Raw genomic sequence first — 18,748 nt, forward strand, 5'->3', positions numbered from 1 at the left:
AGATCCAGCAGCTTTTCTCAGGGCCAAAGTTAATGAGTTTGTTCAAGGTGTTTGAGATCTATGGATTAAAAACTGAGTTACACAAGTGCTAGATTTATTCACTCTCTACAAAGCAGAGCTAGGGTCATCATCCTTGTTTGTCGTTCTTATTGTGTAACCTCTTTGAATCTCTCCACTGGCTTACCTTCTGCTAAGCTCTCCAAATTCAAACTTCCTTTCACAGCTCGACATTACTTTGCCTCTACCTACTTAACCACCCTTTCCTGTCTCCCATTGCCCCTTCACTCCAGCAGTAATGTCAGTTTATCACATGACTATCTGCATACTTTCTTCTGTACTGCCTCCTAATCTATGTTCCAGACTTCCTTTACTCACCCACAAAGCCCCTATCTTCTCCATATTACAGTCTCTTTTGAAGAAGCTCTTCTGTCTTTCTACCAATTGAGTTTCTATTTGATTTAGACTAACATGAAAATTGATTTAAAAAAAATGAACATAGCCTTATTTTGTTGAGAGCTGGTAAACCACTCCCTGGAACATAGCACTTTTTGTTATACCTCTTTCCCCAAGCTCCATCTGTTCGTTTGTACATCTATCGTAAGACTGTGAGCACTCTATTCCTGTGAGCACTCTTGTCTCTCTAGAAAATACTTAGCCTGCTGTGGATGCTATTGTAAACAAATACATAATAATTCCTACATACAATAGCACTCTACAACTGTGCATGGCATGCCTGTACACAACTTCTCTACCAATTACATAGTAAGAGTTTTCATTTTATATAATTGCATTTTTTATCCCTTCAGTACTCCCTTTGAGAATAAGGTTATCAGATTCACCAATAGTGAAACAAGTATATAAAGTATCTAATGTCAACAGTGGGATCCTCTTTACTGTTGTAAGTTTCTTTTGAAAAACATGAAACCAATTACCAGTACAGTAAATTTATATCAATTTAAAAAGCATTGGAAATGTATTTTAAAAAAACCAAACAAGATGTTTTTAGAGACAGTCTGTATACTAAACCTTTCACACCAGTTATGCGGGATTTAGTGAAAACTATTTTATAATTAAATGCATTGAGCTGTGTTGCTGCAGTCTAATTTTTAAATGTTTAATTTCAGTCCATTCAAAGCAACTCTGGGGAATAGAGTGGGTTTTTTCCCTGTCTAGATTCAATAATTTGTAATCCCTAGCACAATCTATGGAAGTTATAATTTTAGTTTTTTAACTATTCCAACAGGAGAATATTACCCAATTGTAATATATTGCAGCTTTGTATATATGGCTATAAAATAATGTTCTATTTTAAAATGTTGGGGTCATACTTCTGATATCTTCAATAATTCAGCTACATGAATACTGTTAAAAGCATCAAACTAGAATGGGTAATTTCATGCCTCTCTGTCTTCATGGGAAATAATCAACCAAAAGAGAGAATACGGTAGTATAAACAAGATACATAAAAATCTAAAGAGAGAATATGGTAGTATAAACAAGATACATAAAAATCTAACTAAAATGAACATAAAAATGCCACTAACCCAAAGCATGAACTGTTCCTCTATGCTTCTTTGAAATCTTGCTTGTCTTAATTATATGTAGAGCATTTTCTTTGAACTGCAGTTCACAAAGTCTTTCAAGAAGAATTGTTATTTCTTCTGTGATGGTATCCAGATAAGTTTCATTAATAAACATCAGTGCTGAGGAAGGATCTATAGTACCACTTAGTATACACAAATCCTCTTTTATCATTGTGCATAGTGTAGGTATTGAACTTTGGTAACCATGAACCACCTTATCAAAGTTTGTTTCACCACAGCTAGATAGAACACAGTTCTGCAAAAGCTCAGAAACCAATTTATTCTGCATGTTTTGATACTTGGTTAGAACTTCTGATTCTGGATATAGAAACAAAAGGTGTTGTATGCATTGAGTTTTAAACTGCATTTGCTGTTTTAAAGTAGCAGTATTTGTTTCATGAGGACTCTGAAGTCTATTTACTAAGAAACGTCGAAGGTGTAATCTCACATCATCCCAAACAGACTTGATATTCATAGATGAATCATCCTCAATGGCATGAAGGGAAGCTCTGGAATTTAACTCAAAAGATGTCCCACTTGGAGTACATGGAAATGAGACCCCACATTGACTGGAGAGTTCCAGAAGAAAGTGTAGTATCATTTCTTCTTGATTTTGTTCATTCCTCAGCAAGCTTTGCTAATAATGGTAAATTATATAGTATTTAGAGATGTTGCATTAATAACTCTATTTACAAAATTAACTTTATGTTAAAAGATGTACATTATTTTTAATTGCAAACTACAAAATGATAATTTCTTACCAGTTAACTTGATTTCTCTGAGTCCCTTCATGTTAGCCCAGGCATAGAGTATAAATTCTCTTACCAATAAAGAGAAACAGGGAAAAAAGCATAATTTTTCTGATGTCACTTTCTGTATAAAATGGCTGTCTGGTGACTTTGTTCAGTTAAAGATTCCCTAAGCAATGACAATCATAAATAACAAACACACACAGGAAAACTTTCAGAAACTCAAACTCAGTTTCATCAATACAATAAGGTATTGTCTTGGCTGGCAAACAAGGACTTGGAGTAACCAAACCAACAGGTAAGAACATGCATCAGCATTCCCCTCTATGCCTTTCCAGATAGTACTCATTCTAAAGACATAGGATTGATACCTAGAAAAACAAAGACTGATGAATCATACCACATAGGAACCACCTACCATTGGCAGAGACTGTAATATAAAATCTGTAATGACATGAAGCATGTAAGAACATCCATAGTATCGCTGGTAGAAATTTTTTAATTGAAATGTTTTTTGATGAAAAAATGACTTTTCACAGAAAATTTTCATTTTGATAGAAATTTTCAAAGAAAAAAGTTCTGCTGTCTTTCTTAACTAGTAAGCAAATGTTATTTCACTTAAAATTTTCATTTTCCAGTTAATTTTTAGTAAAAAATATTCAGCTCTCAGCAAGGAAAAGCACCAACTCTCGTAGCTACCAGTTAAGCCTTGGCAGAAGATGGAGCCTTTTTACTCTGGTTAGCCCTTCCCGGAAAGCAAATGAGGAACAAGTCAAAATAATTAATGAGACTGGGGGTCGGGGAGGAGGGCAAATGATAACTATTGCTCATGACAAACTTGGTGGGAATTCATAAGATAGAAACCTTGTGCTTTCCATGTTCTCCTGGCTCAGCACTAAGCATCATAAAGGCAGTTCTAAGGATAAATAAATCTTCCCAAGACCATCTTGAAGGACTCAAAGAGAGGATCTGCTTCGTTTAGCACCAGGATTAAGGTCCCATAGGGCAAGGTGGGGGGCATCATGTACCTGTCCTGGCTAGATGCGGTGAAAAAAGGTGCCAGGTTGAAATTACATTTCAGCTATATCGGTAAGGGAGAAAGAAGGGAAGCAGGTATGGAGCTGACGAAGTAACAGGACTGGATGTATTGTTTTACTTCATCTGAAAAGGCTTCTAATGTCTAGTAGGGTCAAAGTTCTGGTCTCATGGCTATTTAAGATACAGTGAGACATATTGCAACTAAAGGGTTCTGTTCTCCCACCATCAGCTCTTCTAATTGCACGAAGCCCAGCCCCTGGTTTGTGGTCTGTCCAACTTCCTCTAGAGTAAAGCTGGTTGAGAGTATTTCAGCAAACCATTATTTTTTGTCAGAAAATGCTGATTTGTCAAAACTAAATTTTTTTGTGAAAAAGGTCAGTTTTGATGAATTTCTCGTTTTCAAACAATAGTTTTTAAGTTCTTAAAATGTTCTGTTTTGACATTTTCTAAATGAAAAAAATCTAATTTTGAGGTCAAAATGACATTTTGCTTCAAATGTAAGTTAATTTACAGTAAAAAAAAAAAGCTAAAAAGGAAGGTCAATATCAAAACAGGACATTTTGATTGACCTGATCAAATTTATTTGAGGGATTTTCAGTTCACAGACGCTTCTAAGATATTGATGTTTTGCCCAATTTGGGATGGAAAGTTTTTTAGAAATCTTTAAACATTCTCATGAGAAGGGAAAACTGTTTTCTGCCCAGCTCTGCTCTAAAATGCTCCAATATGTAGGAGAAAATAAAAGCCCTGTCCTAACCTGGATAATTTTAATGGAAAGGATAGGCTATATCTTCACTGAAGAAAAAAAACTAAAAAACTAACCAGACAACATAACTTCTCAGCTGGTGGAGATAAGAAAACAATGAACAGGACAAACCAGCCAACCATGTGTGCTTATAAAGTGAGTGGCATAACAATAATTTTGCTTTTTTCCTCTCTCCTCCTCCTTTCTTGCAGAATGATTTATATGCACTCTCTGGGCTGACATTAATGGAGCAAATATAGTGGATAAAATATAGTTACTAAAAGAAAGTCTGAGGGAATTAAGTTATACATTATATAAATGCACATGTATCTATGCATATTACATACACACATTATATATATTACATAATTATATGTGCACTCACACCTACACACAAAGTTTATTTTGTCTTATAATCTGTATTCTCTTACAATTTTGTGCCCCCATGAGGCAAGTGCAAAACTTTGCAGACTCTTGTGATATCTTAATCAGAATCTTCAGTTTACTCTGCTGAAGTAACAAATCCCCATGGCTAGATTTATAGATTTATTTTTGATAATGTATATTCAAATATGCTGTTCTAATAAAAAAAGAACAACAGAACTTTAACAGATGTCAAACCAGCCAATGAGATTCACTGCTTTGGAAGATGAATCCAAAACACCTTTGATGAGTCATTGGTGCTGCTTTTGAAACTTAAACGGGTCATTTTCAATTACAAAAAAACTACCTAGACTTAAACAGTGTTCAAAGCCTTTTGGAACTGAAATAATGCTTTAAAAAGAGTCACCACGTCTTGCAGACACCATCTTGGAGTTAGTACTCCTCAGAAAAGGGCCTCCTACAGCAGACTTTGAAGCTCTGAAAGCTTAGTTTACATTTTCAGAAATCCGTTTGAACAATGCCTATGTTAAGATATACTTTTGCATCTGAAAAATAAGTTTTAAAAAACACCTGAAAAGATGCTGCAGTGACTTTGCATAAGAAGCATATCCAAAATGTTGGCACAAGACGCTACACGAGGTGTGAGGGATGGATTTTGTACCTACCATGTCCGTACCAAGATAGTGACAACAGGGTACTTAAAACATACACACATACAATAAGGTAAACAATAAGATTTTGTTATAAAAAAGTTGTGGTTCATTTAGCTAGGATATAATTTAATAAATGCATCCTCTTATTTAAGTGTTCATCTTTTAATTATTTAGAATTACTAGCTACTGTGTAGAGTGACTGAGATATTACATCACAGAAGGTGGTCAGACCTCACAAAGAATTTTTTAATACCACCATAAAGAATCACAGTCCCATCAAAATGTGTAGTTGTGTTAACAGTGTGACATGCTTGCCAACAACATACTGTCATAGTTTGCACTGTTCTTAAACTATTATATTGTTTCAGCATGTTAAAAATAAACAAAGGCCTTGACAGACCAATCCACATAAGTAACAGGAGCAATAATGAACAAGGGTTTTGTTCTACAGAGGGTGAAGAATTACAATCCATCATGTATAACAGTAAGATAATTAATTAAAAGCTTTCAAACAAGAAATCATTAAGTCAATTGAGTAATAAAATTCAATACATGCAAGCATTCACTTTGGACATAAAAGATCAGATTGTAAAAACCGGACTTACATTGAACAGAACCTTACACCGCAAGTGGTTCCACTGAAGTCAATGGGACAATTTGCAACATACGGTATTTCTCATGGAGTAAGAATATCATAATCTGGCACAAAAGTAAACCCCATGTGCCTCCCTACATTTCTAGTCTTATCTGTACAATGAATGTGCTTGGATTTTTTTTGGAAAGAATGGGTGAGACAGGATGATAAAACTGTTCTCATTTTCTTTCTCCTAAGATTATTTCACAAATATTAAGGGACCATCAGCAATAAAGTCAGTACAAGAAAAAAAAATGTATTCAACCCTCTATTTTTCTGTAGGATCAATGACTCCGCATCTTTTCTGGGGAAAAATCCTGCCCTCTTCTCTGTGGTGGGTCATGACTTGGCAAAATCAGTACAGTTCAACCGCATAAATGAAGGTGGGGGGAGGGTAGCTTTTGGAGTCCTCGTCCTTGACACATTGCACCTCTGCTCCCTATATCCAATGCACAGGTGTTTTTGGAAAGTCTGGCAAAGTAGCAGCAGCAGCACTGGTGAATACATTATTATAAGTGAAGAATTTTTGACAAAGTGTTTTTCCATCAAAAAATATGAATTTGTTTCTCAAGTTCAGGATGGAATTTCTGGTTAGACAGAAAGAGGAAATATGAACCCTCAACTGGCCAGTAGCCCAGTGATTAGGGCACTCACCTGGAATGTGGAAAACCCAGCTTTAAGTCTCTGTTCTGCCTGATTCAGAGCAGGGACTTGAATCTGAGTCTCTCATATCCCAAGCGAGTGCCCTAACCACTGGGATATAGTCTCTCTGGTGATTATTTACACCAAAAAAGGAGAGTAAAAGAGAGTTACTGACTCTTTTATTCAAATTCTGTTCTATATTCACTCTTGTGAAACTATAAAAGAAGTAAAAAAGAATACATTAAAAAACTGTATAAGTATTGTTTTCCCAAATATATAAAGACTGTAGATTTTTTTTTTACCAGAGTTTTAAGAAATTCGATCAAATCTCCATGAGGCGTAGAAGAAGGTTTGAGGGAACTGAAACTGCAGTTATTCAGCCAGTGAAGGCAGTCAGTTGTGTTTTGTAACAGCTCATCAGTACAAGTCTCATTTACTTCCGATTGTAGCTCTTTAAGGCATTGTTCCACACTAAAAACCAAATAAAAAAACAAGCATTGAAACTCTTTTCCATAATTTAAAAGATGAATGTTTTTTATATAGTATATCTTTTCAAGAAAGGAAAATACTTTAAATTTATATAACATTAGAACATAACATGTCTGATACGAGGCTTAAGAGTATTAAGTCTGAATCTCCAGGACTAACATTTCTTAATGGAGTGGGAGTAAATCTACAGTAATTTTTCTTAGGACCAGAGTCCACCAGCCTTATTCAAACTAAGTAGTACTTTGATCCTCAAATATTCCCATATTTTTCAGTAAGACTACTTGCAAAGTAAGGCATTACTTAACATAAAACTGACTGGATTTCACCCTTATGATTAATAAAGACTGTAAGCAGAATCAACTACTGCATTCACAGCTAAATGTGACATTCTGCTTCTGCAGCAATCAGCAGTTGTTTTATAGCATATCATATACTGTAGCAGTTACTCACAGATCCGCTGACACCTCACCAAAAAACTTGAAAATAATTTGAGAGACATTTCTGCTGGTAAACCAAATATTTTCTTTTCCTTTTCCTCACTAGAATATTTGAATGAAAAATATTTGTTTCTTAGGAGCAAGCACACTTTCTCCCATAGGTACTGATACATGGTGTGTATCAGGAGGTGCCCTCAAGTGGGGGAGGCAATTCAGAGGTAAATGGGGACAAAGAGTGCAGTCATTAGGTAGCCAATTAAAGGGGAAAAAAAGTTTTCTAAATACTGTAACCAGAAATAAGGTGTATTCATAATAGAACTTTGAAGTTGCACTGAGAGCAATCATCACTAAGCTGTTGTGTTAACAAACATATATTACACACACAAAACCTGGTCATTCAAATGTAACCACTACAATTATATTCCTAACCCTTCAATCTGTCCATGTAACCCCCATTTTGAACTCTTTTATTGGCTTCCACTTCAAGACCCTACATACATACCCCTGGCCTCTGCCACTGACTTTATCTCTTATCTTCATTCTCCAAGGGCTTCCTCACTCTTTCAATGATTTAAAGGTTAGTGGTTTGTCTATTTTCTACTTCAACATCCAAATTTGGAAAAGTGTTAAAGTGTAAAGAGAAAAAGAATGAATCTCTCCACAACTTCCACAACTTACAAAAGTTATTGTGATTTGACTGCTCTGTAGCTTTTTAAAAGTTGAGAATTTTTTAAATGTTGCAGAGTTTCATATTTTCCTTTTGCCAGTTGGTAACCAAAAGTTCAGCAAGTTTTAAAAAGTTAGAGAGCAGAAAAAGGAAAGAAAGGAAAAACAAACAAAAAATTAGGTATCATTTACTTAATTGCAGCAGTTTTCAACCTCTTTTCATTTGTGGAACCCTAAAAATTTTTGAATGGAGGTGCAGACCCCTTTGGAAATCTTAGACATACACTGTATCTGAATTTATGAATATTGATTATGGATCTGTATTTCAAATGGGCTTATTCTGGAAAACACCCACAGGTAGCCTTTCAGGTACAACAATGAAGAAGCCAAACAGAGTTAATGACTCATCAACAAAGCCAATGGGCTGTGGAATAGCTTAGCCTTCCTGTAGACCTTTCAGTCAGCCTGTAAGTAATAGCTGCAGGGGCATGTGACCGGACCACGTCCCTGGACTCCATTTTGGTTGCTTGTGTTTTTCCACAAACTGGGCTGGGAACTGTTTTTGGAACAAAGGGTTCCTGCCATATGCTAAAACTAAGGCAGGGAGTGACATCATCTGTTGTTCTTCACTCCCCCACAACTCAACACCCGAAAGAAGCTCTGAAAGAAAAGGACTTAGAACTGGGGGGTGAGGGAGAAGGGGATCCCAAGCTGCAAAACAAGTGCAGCTTATGCCTTGAGAATCTGCAAGCCTGCTTGTATCATCAGTCAGGGTGACAAATTGTTAATTCAAATCCTATCCTTCTAGTATGTTAAACTTAATTTACGTTTTTGTTTATTTACCAGTTAACATGCTTTGATCTGTTTGCTATCATGTATCAACACTTAAAATCCATCTTTCTGTAGTTAATAAACTTGTTTTGTATTTTAACCTAAACCAGTGTGACTAAGTGAAGTGTCTGGGGAAAAATCTCAGCTTAGTTACCACAAGTGTGCACATTCCTCTCCACATTCAGGAAGAGGCGAACCGAGTAATAAATTCATACTGGTTTGGGGTTTTGACCAGGGCAATACGGTATAGCTCTGGGGTCCTAGGCTTCAAAGCTGGGGGTAATCTTGGCTGTAGCCTTTCTACTGTTGGTTAATGCAGTGGCTGGTCAAAGCCTGCATATAACCACAGCTGGGTGTATCCCTGCCTGTGTAAATGCTGGTGGAAGTGTAAGACCAGTAGTGATCTAGAGCTTGTCACAGCAGCACAGTGTGAGGAAGCCAGGCTGGTCAAGCAGAGGACTCAGCGGCACCCCAGTTCCAGGTGACACCCCAAGGAGAACCCATCACACCTTTACTACATGGTCTGCAGACCGACAGGGGTCTGTGGACAACAGGTTGAAAACCACCACTCTATTACATTGAATAACAAAAATGGAAAAAATCCAAAATGTAATTTAAAATATATATATATATATAATCAGTTTTCAAAAACCAAAGTGACACAGCTTTTTTGCTTAATTTAAATGATTGAATTTTGTTTTGTTGAAAACATTTTTGAAAAACTCAATTTTCCATGAAAGCAAGAAAACTTAGTTAAAAATTTTCAGTTTGCTCTAAAAAGACAACTATTAAGTGGCAAAAAACTACAAACAGTACTAAATCAGGCTAATTTAGTAGTGAACCAGAAATCAGAGGTGAAAAGTCATTGTTGCAAACCACCCTGTGATCATATTTTTATCTTTAAATTTTGCTTGCAATAACCTCTTAAAACATTACTTTTCTAATGGACTTTTTCATCTTACATTTAGCAAACATTTATTTACTGTGCATCATAACCAATCTTACTTTATCTCATTTATTGTCTTTTTCTGATCAGCATCAGTGATCTCACTTATGTCATCTCACAGCTCTGGGAACTGGGTTTGTTCATGTGTATTTATTTTTTCATTGGATTTTGTGGTAGGAAGGGAAATTATAAATGAACTGGCAAAAACAGTGATGGATAAACAGTAACTAAACATTTGTTGTTTCCTTTACAAAAATAATAGCAACTCATTTCCTCAAAAAAATGTCTGGAATCCAGATGATGCATACTATCAATAGATCTTCAACAGTGGGTTAAATTTGGGGACTATTCTATTTGTCCCTTTAAAGTAATTGAAATAAATAATTATAGCAGGCTGAATAAAAAAGAAGCCCACTGCAAACTTGGAGTGTGAAAGATATTCATAACTGCATTAACTCTTAAGATTCCTTAAAAATGTGAAGATCAAAAATAAAAATATATTGGGCAAAATATGTTCATAAGTTTCTGAAATAACCATCAGTAGGTCACTTAAAAGTCACATAATTTCAAATGTATCCTTTTACTACAGTTTACTCTTACATACTTTATCAGTAGAAGCTTTGTATTAAGGACCGTGAGAAAGCGAATTGTAATATATTTTAAAATATGTGAAATGAACAGTTCAGAGAGCATCTACTCTATTATATGAAGATGCCAAGTTTTATAACTGAATCATCCTCAGAAACCAAACTCACTGACAACAAGCTATTTAAAATTATATGAAAACCTCTTTAAAATTAATCATGTGTGGGTGGTCTATAAAACACACTATATAAAAAGATGAAGTAAAGGTCTTTTCAAGACAACTCTGAGTCTGAGCAAGTTTAAAATTAAGTGCACTGAAACAAATATCTTCTGAGTATCAAAGGGCCTTTTCATGAGTGCAAAGGACTTCCATGAAAAATAATACCTCTCTGACTATGGCCCACTCAATTTCCTGATGGGATAACTCCATCCATGAATACCAGTTCTGAACACAATAAAAGATTGGCATGTATCTTTTTAACTTGTGTAAACTGTTCCCAGGACTATGAAATCCAATGCCCTGTTCATACACCTTAGCTCCTGGGACACTATATCAAATACTTTTATTTATAAGCCTGATGTGTCTCATTCAAGGAAACCTAACAGATTACAGCATTGTGAATTGTAAAGACTCAGGTGTCGTTAGTCTACCTAAATCAGTTTCAATTAGCTTCAATCAGCTTTTTATACTAATCTCTGACATCTGAATCAGGGTACTAGCCAATGAACTACAAACCATTAATAGGCTAAAGCCTTTACAGGACCAGATATTTTAGCAATTTGTCCTAGCACTGATAAAGGGATTAGGCAGAAAAATTTCAGTGGACCTCCCTATAGGTACAAATAATGATAGTTCAGTTCACTTTACTTGATCTTTTTAATCTCAATAAATTAAACATCACATTTTTGTCTAAAACACTACTTTTTGCATTGGATAAAAACTTTTGTATATTCTTCAGTTCATATCATATGGTAGTGAAGCAGAATCTCAGGATTACTTTCCCTCCTATTCTTTATAAGGTTTTGTAAGACACTTTATACTATAAGTATTTGTTAAATTATAGTTGTCTATTCCACTGTATGAATTACGTCAATAATATATTTAAGAATCAGGCCACTGAATAAACCATTTAAAATATTTATGTCCGTTTTCTGAGTATACAAAGAAATAAGCTTAAATATGTAATGTTTCTTTCAAAGTATCAAGGTAAACAGGTTTACAGCTCTTCTGATAAAAATATAGTCAAAAGCTAGCCTCTTAAACTGAAATCACATGCCAAGAATGAGGGCCTGTAGCTGTGCCTGTCCTGTCACTGGGCAGCCAATGGGAATAGCCAGCCCACATCAGAACCCCACTGCTTGGCTGAGGCAGTGGGGTGGCTTGCTCTTAATCACAGCAGCTGCAGAATAGCAGTGGCTGCTCATGGTATATGCCTCTGAATTCTCTATCTTCCTTTGATTGCTTCATTCCAAATCCTTCTCCAGCCCAGATCCTCCTCTGTACTCACCCCTTGGTCCAGCCTAGACCCAACCCTGCTCCTGCCTTCTCTGATTCCAAGTAATACAGTTCTAACCCTCTGCTCTAATTTCTGGCTTGGACATTTGGACTCAAACTGTTTCTAACCCTCAAACCAGTTCTGATTCCCTCTTGACTCTGGCATGTGGATGCTAACTCCTGTTTTACCATTAAGTCTGACTCTTTTCTGACCACTAGGCAAGATGACCTGCAACTCAATCTCCTGACATCTCACTTTAATCTAGAAGAAAAATAGCTTTCTGATTTCCAGTGTCTTAATAAGGAGGTATATGTCTCAATTTGCTAAAGATATAAAATCTTTAAACAAAACCTGTATTTAACTGTGATGCAAAAATCTCATTTAATAAGTTAAGTTATATTTTTAAAAGTAAGTCATATAATATGAATTTTAAAAGGAGACTTTATTAATCATTTAATTGCTTTTCAACTAAGGACAAAATTATAACTAATTAGCTGATTAATGTAGAATGTTTTACTGTTGTGTATTAATTACACTACATAAAAATGAAATTATACCTTACACACACCTAGGTCCCAGTCCTTCAAAGACTTTGGCACAAACTTAACTTTATGAGCAGTCCTGTGATTCTGTTAATAGTCCCACTGATCAGGGTGTAAGGGCCGGATCCTGTAAACCTTTAATCAGGCGAGTAAGTCCTCACTCCTGTGTAGGGTGACCAGATGTCCCGGTTTTATAGGGACAGTCCCGATTTTTAGGTCTTTTTCTTATATAGGCTCCTATTACCCCCACCCTCTGTCATGATTTTTCACATTTGCTGTCTGGTCACCCTACTCCTGTGGGTAACCTCATTGCCTTCAGTACAAGACTAAGGATTATTCATAATCTAAAAGGTCGCAACATTGGGTCTTTATGTTATGATTAGGGCCCTATCAAATTCATGGCCATGAAAAACATATCACAGACTGTGAAATCTGGTCTCCCTCTGTGAAATCTGGTCTTCTGCGAGCTTTCACCCTATACTACACAGACTTTTCGCCAAATGCTGGGAATGGGCAACAGGGAATGGATCACTTGATGATTACCTGTTCTGTTCATTCCCTTTGGGTCACCTGGCATAGGCCACTGTCGAAAGACAGGATAATGGGCTAGACGGACCTTTGGTCTCACCCAGTATGGGTGTTCTTAAGTTCTTATGACTTCATGGGGAAGACAAGCGTTTCTCATATTGGGGGTCCTGACCCAAAAGAGAGTTGCAGAAACGTTGCAAGGTTATTTTTGTGGGGGTTGTGGTATTGCCATCCTTACTTCTGCACTGTCTTCAGAGCTGGGTGGCCGGAGAGCAGCAGCTGATGACCAAGGGCTCAGCTCTGAAGGCAGCAGCACAGAAGTAAGGGTGGCAATAACACACCATGCCATCCTTACTTCTGTGCTGCTGCGGCTGGCAGGGGCTCTGCCTTAAGAGCTAGGTTCCCAGACAGCAGCCACTGTTCTCTGGCCACTGAGCTATGAAAGCAGCACCATTGCCAGCAGCAGCACAGAAGTAAGAGTAGCAATACTGCAACCCCTCCTAAAATAACCTTGTGACATGTCCCCCATAACTCCTTTTTGAGTCAGGATCCCTACAATTACAACACCATGAAATTTCAGATATAAATATCTGAAATTATGAAATCTATAACTTTTAAAATCCAATGACCATGAAATTGACCAGAATGGACCGCGAATTTGGTAGAGCCCTAGTTATGATTCTCAAGTATCAGAGGGGTAGCCGTGTTAGTCTGGCTAGGCAGCAAAGAATCCTAAGGCACCTTATAGACAGATAATGAGGTTAGTTCAGTCAGGGAGGATGAGGCCCTGTTCTAGCAGTTGAGGTGTAAAAACCAACAGAGGAGAAACTGGTTTTGTAGTTGGTAAGCCATTCACAGTCTTTGTTTAATCCTGAGCTGATGGTGTCAAATTTGCAGATGAACTGAAGCTGATTTGTGTCCATTTATCCTTTTCTGTAGAGATTGTCCAGTTTCGCTGATGTACATAGCAGAGGGGCATTGCTGGCATATGATGCTATCCACATACTACACAGACCACAGAGAAAGATTATGCCATATTCTATCAAAGAAACTGAGGAACCACCTGATCAGCATCCTATACAACAAACAGGAAAACATCAAAAGAGAGCTCTCCAACCTGGAGACTCTCATTAATAACCAAACTTCCATATGAACGGACTTCACTAAAATAAGACAGGAGATCTACATTACTCACTTCACCTCTCTACAAGGAAAAAGGACTGTAAGCTGTCTAAACTCCTACCTGCCACATGGGGCCACAACCGTGGTACCCCCAACCCACCCAACAATATCGTCAATCTATCCAACTACACACTCAGCCCAGAAGAAAAGTCCGTCTTATCTCGGGGATTCTCTTTCTGCCCTGCAACCCCCACCAACATGATACAGTTCTCCGGCGATCTGGAAGCCTACTTTCACCATCTCCGACTCAAAGAATACTTTCAGGACAACATGGAACAGCACACCGATACACAGGTACTCTCCCACCAACAGCACAAGAAGAAGAACTCCACATGGACTCCTCCTGAGGGTCGAAATGACAGTCTGGAAATATACATTGAGTGCTTCCGCCGACATGCACAGGCAGAAATTGTGGAAAAACAACATCGCTTGCCTCATAACCTGAGTCGTGCAGAACGCAATGCCACCCACAGCCTCAGAAACCACCCTGACATTATCATCAAAGAGGCAGATAAAGGAGGTGCTGTTGTCATCCTGAACAGGTCTGACTACCAAAAGGAGGCTGCCAGACAACTCTCCAATACCAAATTCTACAGGCCACTTCCCTCAAATCCCACTGAGGAATACACTAAGAAACTGCACCATCTACTCAGGGCACTCCCTACACTAACACCGGAACAAATCAACATACCCTTAGAGCCCCGACCAGGGTTATTCTGTCTACTACCCAAGATCCACAAACCCGGAAATCCTAGATGCCCCATCATCTCAGGCATTGGCACTCTCACTGAAGGACTGTCTGGATATGTGGACTCTCTACGCAGACGCTATGCCACCAGCACTCCCAGCTATCTCCGTGACACCACTGATTTCCTGAGGAAACTACAATGCATGGGTGACCTTCCAGAAAACACCATCCTAGCCACAATGGATGTAGAGGCTCTCTACACTAACATCCCACACACAGATGGAATACAAGCTGTCAGGAACAGTATCCCTGATGATGCCACAGCACAACTGGCTGCTGAGCTCTGTGCCTTTATCCTCACACACAACTATTTCAAATTTGAGGACAATATATATCTCCAGATCAGTGGCACCGCTGTGGGCAACCGCATGGCCCCACAATTTGCCAATATTTTTATGGCCAACGTGGAATAATGCTTCCTCAGCTCTTGTCCACTCACGCCCCTTCTCTACCTACGCTACATTGATGACATCTTCATCATCTGGACCCATGGGAAGGAGACTCTGGAAAAATTCCACCACGACTTCAACAGCTTCCACCCCACCTTCAACCTCAGCCTGGACCAATCTATACGGGAGGTCCACTTCCTAGACACCACGGTGCAAATAAGCGATGGTCACATTAACACCACCCTATACCAAATACCTACCGACCGCTATGCCTACCTTCATGCCTCCAGCTTCCATCCCGGGCATAACACACGATCCATTGTCTACAGCCAAGCACTGAGGTACAACCGCATCTACTCTGACCCCTCAGACAGAGACCAACACCTACAAAATGTCCACCAAGCATTCTCAAAACTACAATATCTGCATGAGGAAATAAGGAAACAGATCAACAGAGCCAGATGTGTACCCAGAAGCTGCCTACTGCAAGACAAACCCAAGAAAGAAACCAACAGGACTCCACTGGCCATCACATACAGTCCCCAGCTTAAACCCCTCCAATGCACCATCAGGGATCTACAACCCATCCTGGACAATGATCTCACACTTTCACAGGCCTTGGGTGGCAGGCCAGTCCTTGCCCACAGACAACCTGCCAACCTGAAACATATTCTCACCAGTAACTGCACACTGCACCATAGTAACTCTAGCTCAGGAACTAATCCATGCAACAAATCTCGATGCCAACTCTGCCCACATATCTACACCAGCGACACCATCACAGGACCTAACCAGATCAGCCACACCATCACCAGTTCATTCACCTGCACGTCCACCAATGCCCCTCTGCTATGTACATTGGCCAAACTGGACAGTCGCTACAGAAAAGGATAAACGGACACAAATCCGATATTAGGAATGGCAATATACAAAAACCTGTAGGAGAACACTTCAACCTCCCTGGCCACACTATAGCAGATCTTAAGGTGGCCATCCTGCAGCAAAAAAACTTCAGGACCAGACTCCAAAGAGAAACTGCTGAGCTTCAGTTCATCTGCAAATTTGACACCATCAGCTCAGGATTAAACAAAGACTGTGAATGGCTTACCAACTACAAAACCAGTTTCTCCTCCCTTGGTTTTCACACCTCAACTGCTAGAACAGGGCCTCATCCTCCCTGACTGAACTAACCTCGTTATCTCTAGCTTGCATATATATACCTGCCCCTGGAAATTTCCACTACGTGCATCCGACGAAGTGGGTATTCACCCACAAAAGCTCATGCTCCAAAACATCTGTTAGTCTATAAGGTGCCACAGGATTCTTTGCTGCTTTTAGTTATGATTCTATTACTGCTGATGAAACAAAACAAAAACACACAACAAACCCTGAGATTAAAACTTTCAAATGCATCTACATGATTTAGGCCCCTAAATCCTATTACCTTTTAACAGGATTTAGGTGCCTAAGTCACTTAGATGCTGTTTAAAATGCTACTCCAAGGCTGTTCAAGCACGAAATGAAAACAATAGCTGAATTACCAAATAAGTAAAGAATGGACTGGAATATGAATAGAAAGAGAAATGTAAACTTTTGTTTAACAAAGTAATTTGAAAGTTTGACTGATAAGAACACTTTTATAGTGAAAAAAATGAAACATATTTGAAAATCATATTTCTTACATGTTTCTTATTCAGAAACTAGTGCTAGCATCATAGAATCATAGAAGATTAGGGTTGGAAGAGACCTCAGGAGGTCATCTAGTCCAATCCCCTGCTCAAAGCAGGACCAACACCAACTTTGTCAAACCAGGCCTTAAAAACCTCTAAGGATAGAGATTTCACCACCTCCCTAGGAAACCCATTCCAGTGCTTCACCACTCTCCCAGTGAAATAGTTTTTCCTAATATCCAACATAGACCTCCAAACTGCAACTTGAGACCACTGCTTCTTGTTCTGTCATCTGCCACCACTGAGAACAGCCGAGCTCCATCCTCTTTGGAATCCTCCCTCACTTTTATCTTCTGCACACTAAGCAAGCCCAGCTCTCTCAGCCTCTCCTCATAAGTCACGTGCTCCAGCCCCCTAATCATTTTCATTGCCCTCTGCTGGACTCTCTCCAATTTGTCCACATACTTTGTGTAGTGGAGGCCCATAACTGGACGCAGTACTCCAGGTGTGGCCTCACCAGTGCCAAATAGAGGGGAATAATCACTTCCCTCGATCTGCTGGCAATGCTTCTACTAATGCAGCCCAATATGCCGTTAGCCTTCTTGGCAATAAGGGCACACTGTTAACTCATATCCAGCTTCTAGTCCACTGTAATTCCCAGGTCCTTTTCTGCAGAACTGCCGCTTAGCCAGTTAGTCCCCAGCCTGTAGCAGCGCATGGGATTCTTCCGTCTTAAGTGCAGGACTCTGCACTTGTCCTTGTGAACCTCCTCCAATTTTTCTAGGTCACTTTGGAACCTATCCCCACCCTCCTGGGTATCTACATCTCCCCCTTATCTTAGTCTTATCCGCAAACTTGCTGAGGATGCAATCATCCCATCATACAGATCATTAATGAAATATTGAACAAAATGACCAACTCCTGGGGCACTCTGCTTCATACTGCTGCCACTAGACATCGAGCCGTTGATCACTACCTGCTGAGCCTGACAATCTAGCTAGCTTTCTGTCCACCTTATAGTCCATTTATTCAACCCACACTTCTTTAACTTGCTAGCAAGAATACTGTGGGAGACCGTATCAGAAGCTTTGCTAAAGTCAAGATATATCACATCCACTGCTTTCCCTATATCCACAGAGCCAGTTATCCCTCACAGAAGGCAATCAGATTGGTGAGGCATAACGTGCCCTTGGAGAATCCATGTTGACTGTTCCAGATCACCTTCCTCTCCTCTAAGTGCTTCAAAATTGATTCCTTGAGGACCTGCTCCATGATTTTTCCAGGACTGAGATGAGGCTTACAGGTCTGTAGTTCCCCAGATTCTCCTCCTTCATGTTTTTAAAGATGGGCACTATACATTTGCATTTTTCCAATCGTCTGGGACCTCCCCCAATCGCCGTGAGATTTCAAAGATAATGGCCAATGGCTCTGCAAGCACATCAGCCAACTCCCTCAGCACCCTGGAATGCATTAGATCTGGACCCACGGACTTATGCATGTCCAGCTTTTCTAAACAGTCCTCAACCTGTTCTTTCACCACTGAGGGCTGCTCACCTCCTCCCCATACTGCGTTGCCCAATGCAGCAGTCTGGGAGCTGACCTTGTCTGTTAAGACCGAGGCAAAAAAAGCATTGAGGACTTCAGCTTTAGTCACATCGTTTATCACTAGGTTGCCTCCCTCACTCAGTAATGGTCCCACACTTTCCCTGACCACCTTCTTGTTGTTAACATACCTGTAGAAACCCTTCTTGTTACTCTTCACATCCCTTGCTACCTGCAACTCCAGCATCTTGACATTTCTGACAATGCAG

General features: G+C 39.0%; 1 protein-coding gene across 6 annotated transcripts in view; it reads right to left on the bottom strand.

The window, feature by feature from the left end:
- The window catches only part of KIAA0825 (KIAA0825 ortholog), a 392,242-nt gene that overhangs the window by 282,216 nt on the left and 91,278 nt on the right, over window positions 1–18,748 (bottom strand). For all 6 annotated transcript variants that reach the window (XM_050943864.1, XM_050943863.1, XM_050943867.1 and 3 more), the window contains 2 exons: window positions 6,731–6,899; window positions 1,545–2,220 (listed from right to left, as the gene is read on the bottom strand). In XM_050943864.1, the coding sequence (XP_050799821.1) occupies window positions 1,545–2,220; window positions 6,731–6,899 (845 nt within the window). The remainder of the gene's footprint in view (window positions 1–1,544; window positions 2,221–6,730; window positions 6,900–18,748) is intronic.

This window comes from Gopherus flavomarginatus, chromosome 3, assembly GCF_025201925.1.
Source record: "Gopherus flavomarginatus isolate rGopFla2 chromosome 3, rGopFla2.mat.asm, whole genome shotgun sequence".
In the NCBI taxonomy this organism is placed as follows: Eukaryota; Metazoa; Chordata; order Testudines; family Testudinidae; genus Gopherus; species Gopherus flavomarginatus.